We start from the raw sequence: 6,781 nt of genomic DNA, 5'->3' as shown, positions 1-6,781 counted from the left end.
GGTTTACGCACCCTCTGAAAGTCCTTCTTCCAGATGTGTAAATAGCGCGTAAACCAAATGAGAATATTGCCCAAAAAGAATATCTTTTTTGAAATAAAATGACATCACTAACAGTTCAGTACAACTAAATAGCTACGTTTTGTAAGTAAGGAGTTAACTGCCATGCCCCAGAAGGTGGGAGTAGAGATTGAAAGGTATGCAAAGCAACTAAAAGAGTCGCTGTCAGGTCGCAGCGCTTCGACCAATGGAATCACACTCAGCACAACCCCCTTCAGCCAATCCTGTGGCAGCTAAAGGCTCCAAGTGAAAATTGCTGGAGTTCAACCGCTTGCAATTCAGCTGAGATTCACAGTTGTTGACCTGGGCTGCTCAGTCTCACTGTGAGATTATTACTTGAAGTGTGCTGAACATTTTTGACTTGAGACCAGGGGACTGTAGTAAACAGTTTAGATGGAAAAATCCAGAAATTTCTGCATCGACGCGCTTTTGGCAGTCGATCCGCCTAAAGTGCAAACCTCGCCTTTGGCACTGGTCACCTCTTTATCCTCTTCAGCGGTCTCTTCGTCTGGAAATGCACCGGCTTCTGAGTTGAATAACAGCACCGATTCTTTAAGGACTGAGACCCCGTCTCCTCCAAGGATCTCTGCATGCGGCCTGATGCCTAAACCAGGTTTCTTGACGGGCCCCCACTCTGGTGTGGTCGGATTACACCCGCAAAGTACAGCCGGAATCCCGGCCCAGTCTCTCTACGGGCACCCGATGTACACCTACTCAGCAGCTGCCCTTGGACAACACCCAGCCCTGTCTTACTCGTACCCTCATATCCACGCGTCACAACATCACCACCACCCAAGCGACCCTATCAAACTCACTGCGGGGACTTTTCAACTCGATCACTGGCTACGCATGTCCACCGCGGGGCTGATGTTGCCCAAAATGCCGGATTTCAACAGTGAGTTTGTTTATTCAACAGATGTTTATAATTGCAACGCTCTGCTTGGTTTAGTCTACAGTTTCGTGGTTACCCTTTTATGATCTTAAGATTTTTAGACTAGAGAACAATACAAATATGCGCTTTTGCGTTTATTCTGAATATTTTTGGAAGTATATCACATGGGTGAATTATGCATGTGCAGCACCTGTGCTATCTTAATCGGGTACTGCTTTTATTAGACCACATGGGGGTTATAATGGAGCAATAGTGGTTTATTATTATTATTATTATTATTATTATTATTATTATTATTATTATTATTATTATTATTATTATTATTATTATTAAGGTTCTATTTACTTATAAAACAGTAGAAATAAACCTGGCAATTTGGCAATTATGTCATAAAAAAGCACAATTATTAATGGGTATATTATTATTTTGTGACTGTAATTGTATCGTAATATATTCCTATCACACCTAGTGTATTATAATAAATAAAGTACACGTCTTGTTTTGCCCGGGACTGATTTGTTTGGGTCCTATAGTTTTAGGATTTGGGACACGGCCAGTCACAGTTCTTTGTACTGAGTGTTTAACGAGAGGTAAATGTATACATTTTGAAAGCTGAGCTCAAATGTGCAGATAATGGAGCGGTTGGAAATGGCAAAGCAGTGTGAGAATCCCATCCCTCTCTCTGTTTACACACCACAGACTGGACTTTCTGTTTCTTTTCATTTTAACAGATTTGTTCAAAATAAACAATCTCTCCACTCTGTAAACATTACAAACCGAGCAAAAGCCACCAGAATACGCGACAAATCAAGGACACAAGCATCTGTGTGAGATTAGCAAGTTCGCACAAAAACAGCAAACAGTGCAAAAAGGCAAACACATGTAATAATATATATATATATATATAAAATTTATAATTTACAGAAATTTACAACACTTGTCATATTTAGGAATGGGGTATTTTGATAAATTTAATAATGTCAAATACCACACGGGCTATATGCTACATAGCCTAGTATTGACTCCATGCCGATAGGCCTAACGCTTTCCTCATTCTAAATATGGCTTTAAAATCTTGAAATGTGAGTTGTCATAGCAAACTAAAAGCAAAACGCAAGACTGTGACATTCTGTAAACCTCCGTGCTTTTGAAACTGTATTGATTTACTGTATAAAAAATAAAGAGCGAAAGATGCAATACCAATGCAGCTCTGCAAGTTCGTCAGTGAAAGCGTGCATCGGTGTGAATTGTGGATGTTTCATAGGTTGTGTTTATTTTGTATTGTGTATTTTTCTATGATACTTTAAGTGTTTCTGATTTTCTTTTGTGTCAACGCTGTGCTCCGCATGGTGGAGTTCATTATCTTTTGTCTGGGTGTCATTTCGGACACAGGGTTGTTTTTACGAAGTGGTGGGCACTGTAATTAAATAGAGCCAATTGCTTTCCCCAGGAGAGACTGACCTGATTTAACCCTAATCCATTGTTCACTTTTATTGTTTGATACATGTTAATCCTGCGGAAAATTAACTGGTCCTTTATTGTAATACATTTGCCTACAATGCAAAGCCATGTGCCGTAGCGCTGCATTAAATAAACCAAAAGGTTATCCGGAATTACAGATTAACAAGCCTGCACAGCCAGCGCGGGTTTGGTTTCATTCATTTATACCGAGCAAGCACCTGAACGCCTGAGTAGTACTGTTAAAATATTGCTTTAATGTTGGCCAGATTCATTATGTGAAGTAGTGTTGCATCGTTCCCTCCTGAAAGAAAGTCCCAGTGTTTAGATTTATTCAGAAGGCCAGTACAATCCAGCAAGATTTTTTTTTTTTTTTGTAATGAATGCATAATTAGAGACCGTGGGTCATATATGTTTTAAATACTGCATACTATATATCTAGGCAAGTCGTTTCTATTAAACCCCATGCTTGTTTGTATTTTAAATTATTACTTTAATACATGCATGTATTTTTTAAACTCTCATATCGTATTCTCCATCACAATTTACTGTAAACTATACTGTATTTTTTTTTACTGTAACCTTGTATTGCCCTGTAACACCTAGTCGCCTTAGATAAATGAGTCTTCCAGATAATAATAATAATAATAATAATAATAATAATAATAATAATAATAATAATAATAATAATAGGTAGACCTATACTCACCGACAATTTAGTTTAGTTTTATATCGTTAATACTGTAATATATTTAATTTTAGGAGCACACGAGACCATTCATTTAAAGAAGCATGCCATTTTATCAGAATAAAAAATAACCTTTTTTTTTTCAGATCAAACGCAGTCTAATTTATTGGGGAAATGCAGAAGACCCAGGACAGCCTTCACAAGCCAGCAGCTGTTAGAATTAGAACATCAATTTAAACTGAATAAATACCTTTCAAGACCCAAACGATTCGAGGTGGCAACATCTCTAATGCTTACAGAAACTCAGGTAAGCAGCACAGCACAACACTATGCGTTTTGCGATGTGATGGTAAGAATAACAAAGCAGACCAATAGGCTCACTTAAAAATGACAAAAAAGATCGTTTAAATGATGTTTCTGTATTTGAATTGCTTGACTTTAATTAGACAAGGTTAAATAAATATGTTCTCAAAAACAAAAAATGGCCAGCGAAAACACATAGGCCTAAAAAAAAAAAAAAAAAAATTCAAACCAGAGAACATTTGTAGTAAGACATTAGTAATGAGATAATTTGAGTGAAATTTGAGTGTTTTTAGAAACATTATTATTATTATTATTATTATTATTATTATTATTATTATTATTATTATTATTATTATTATTATTATTATCGAATTTAGATTTAGATGTATTACTTTCTTATGTTATTTGCTTTTACAATACGAATACATATAATTATCATTGTGTTTTAATATTACTAATGTAAATATTAATATTACTTTATTGTTTTTATACAGGTAAAAATATGGTTCCAGAACAGACGTATGAAGTGGAAAAGAAGCAAGAAAGCAAAGGAACAGGCCGCTCAGGAGGCAGATAAACAGAAAAATAATAAAAACGGCCAGGACAAGTCGGACGACTTTGAGGAGAAGTCGGATTACAAGAAAGGAGACGCAGTTAAACACAGCAGGACTCGAGACTTGCGAGACAGTGACGACGATGACGAAGCCGAGCATTCCCAGTACAATTCATCAGCTTGCTCTTCCGAAGATGAAAGAACCCGCAACAGGCGCAGCTGTCCTTAGCAGCGAGACTTAACGGGAAGAAGTGTTGCGGGTTGCGGGAGTAGTTGTTTCACGTTTATACAGTTCTTTAAAGTCACGGCGCCCTTTTGCAAACTGCAACGGCATGTTTAACGGCAAACGCTGTTTCCTCGTGGACTATATCGCAGTGATCGTCTTAAACAAAAAGTTAGAAACCTCACAAACGGCCGATTATCGAAGCGATGCAGAAGTCTGTAAATATGAACTGAAGGAAGACATTCTGCTGTTGTGAGACCATGTCATTATGAACTGGCTACTCGTCCATTGTCTGTTACACTGTTGTAATTTTAACTAACTTCACTGATTTGCTGGACACATTCTACCAATATTATGTAAATGTTACCTTACTGCTTCTGAATTAAGTGTTGTATTTAGTTGAAGGAGGTCGGTTGGAGCAGAGGTTCGCTGGTCGTTATTGAAGAAAAATGCTCAATAACACTGGAGTTTTACTACAGCGTTCGGTAACTGATTATTATGTCGCTCTTTTTAAAAATCCCGGTGTTTTCAGTTTTAGAACTGATCGTGTGCGTGGTTGGTACATCGCTGTATGTGTCATAAACGTTAAAACTGCAAGAAAAATAAAAGTTTTCCGTCTTTATTTTTGTATATTGTATTTATAAAGATACCAGTATGTACGCATGCTAAATTATCGTTTAGCTTATCCCATTGTGAATATATATCTTATCAAATAAATTGGTTTTGTACAATATGCTCTTGAATGTTTTTATTATTATTATTTTGAAATTATTTCATGTGACAATACAATATCTGGCTAGATATTTTTTTTTTTTTTTTTTTTTTTTTTTTTTTTTTTTTTTAACTTTCTTTTTTTTGTGTAGCCCCGAACAGCAATCCCAACAATTTAACAATCTTACAGACCTGTCAACTCTCCTACATTCACCGAGAGTCTCCCGTATTTTGGAACCTTCTCACGGATATCTCCCGAGACAGATTTTCGGCCGTATTTTGCTCAAAACTATACTGTTAAACCCCCATATGTCAGCAAACCTTTAATGTCTGCAAAAGTCATGGTTGGCGTGTGGTTACTGCAGTCCGTGTGTGAACCTAGCAGGGTTTAGAACCCAGGGGAGCCGTGTGGCAGGCATGCATTCAGTGTGGGAGGGAAGTTCATATACTTATCTCGCAGGGAGCTCGCTCAGGGTGTGCCGCATGCGCAATTGGTAATTTACGTCTACTTCATTCATCCGCAACACCCTACCACGTGACCTAAACATGGTGGGGGGGTGAGCGGGGGAGGGGGGAGAACAAGGAACATAATGATTACCATGTGAGAATAAACTGGTGATCAACAGCCAGTACTTCACGAACTTTAGGGTTATGGTTAGGTTATTGTTATGAAATAAACTTCGTTTTAGTACGTAAATTCATCACCCTTATCATGTGATCGGGCTGCAGCCTATAATGATAACGTCTATTGCAAGTTGCCCACGCAGCGCTAGGCGGTGGAAGCCTTCTTTCTGCAGCAGTACCTTCCCATTCCATGTAAAACAGAAAGGAGTAGCCTATATGCGCATGTATGGAAATCGAATGAAATCACGGGCATTGCACCCTGCATTGGCACGTTTTATGGCATTTTTTGTAGTTGCTTGAGTTAGCTGTACAGTGATCTTTTTTTCGCTGTGTAAATTTGTTTCCGAACATTTTTTTTTTTTTTAGTGTCTACGACGTTTCCTTGTATCGCACTTTTTCCCTATTAAATTTGCATGACCTGGAATTAACATTAATAAACCTAGCCAATAGCGCTTGCTTTGTGCGTTTTTTACTGTGATACGTGTTCTACTAAAGCCACAGTGACCACACCAGTGAACAATAGACATATTTAGTGTACATCTGCATACTCTTGAACTGGTTTTGGCGCAGTGTAGATAAGCACGAGTCAGGCCGATGGCGTTGCAAACCGAGCTGCCTGTAAAACGGGGGTTCTTATTACTTTTCTGTTTCAGGTTGCATCTTGTTTAATTAGGCGCCATGCAAAACCTAGTGTACTTTTCCCCCAATGTTTCGTTTTTGCTCATTTAAATGGTGCAATTCTGAGCCCCAGTCTGGGCCTGAGAACTGCAGTTAACAGCACTTTCAGATCTGTGCAAATACCGAGCAAACAGCAGGATGGAGTCAAACTGCCGAAACATTTCACACCAGACCGGCAATGGGTTTATATGAATTCAGGTTTGAAACGCGTCTCATCAATCACGGGCCCCGAGTGGAAGTTTGAGCACGTGTTTAACAGATGCACTGCAGTTACACTGCATGTTCTCTGAATTTTTTTTAGCAGTCTTTGTGCACACATTTCATTTAGTGATTTCATTTTTTTAACTGAAGATTTTTTAAAAACATGCTTTATAAAGAGTTAACTGTTGATATGCTAACTATAGCTGTCTATGTAAAATAATCTAATCTAATATTACATTAGCGCTAAAATCTTTCCATCCACATTTTGTACAGTGTTTCTGTCCACGTGTTCTACAATGGTACCATATTTACAGAAATCACATTACTTTTGCATAGGGCAGACGGGGGTTGGTTGTCACAGTGCTCATAGCTATGAAGCTAGACAGCGCAGGC

General features: G+C 38.1%; 1 protein-coding gene across 1 annotated transcript; it reads left to right on the top strand.

Annotated features, from left to right (window-relative positions):
* The first annotated feature begins 360 nt into the window (after window positions 1–360).
* On the top strand, window positions 361–4,863 carry LOC121313786 (motor neuron and pancreas homeobox protein 1-like). Its single transcript, XM_041246580.1, has 3 exons — window positions 361–952; window positions 3,242–3,402; window positions 3,893–4,863. Exons 1-3 carry the CDS (start codon window positions 451–453, stop codon window positions 4,178–4,180), a joined length of 951 nt encoding a protein of 316 aa, XP_041102514.1. The 5' UTR covers window positions 361–450; the 3' UTR covers window positions 4,181–4,863.
* Window positions 4,864–6,781: the final 1,918 nt, after the last annotated feature.

Source organism: Polyodon spathula, chromosome 4 (genome assembly GCF_017654505.1).
Source record: "Polyodon spathula isolate WHYD16114869_AA chromosome 4, ASM1765450v1, whole genome shotgun sequence".
Classification (NCBI taxonomy): Eukaryota; Metazoa; Chordata; class Actinopteri; order Acipenseriformes; family Polyodontidae; genus Polyodon; species Polyodon spathula.
Note: the sequence above shows the minus strand (reverse complement) of the source record. Positions and strands in the feature narration are given on the sequence as shown.

Bases quoted from the DNA above. Each gene is read 5' to 3' on its own strand.
- LOC121313786 (XM_041246580.1), top strand. From the start codon at position 451: ATGGAAAAATCCAGAAATTTCTGCATCGACGCGCTTTTGGCAGTCGAT. The intron at 953-3,241 runs GTGAGTTTGTTT...TTTTTTTTTCAG, and splicing joins CAAAATGCCGGATTTCAACA to ATCAAACGCAGTCTAATTTA. The intron at 3,403-3,892 runs GTAAGCAGCACA...GTTTTTATACAG, and splicing joins TAATGCTTACAGAAACTCAG to GTAAAAATATGGTTCCAGAA.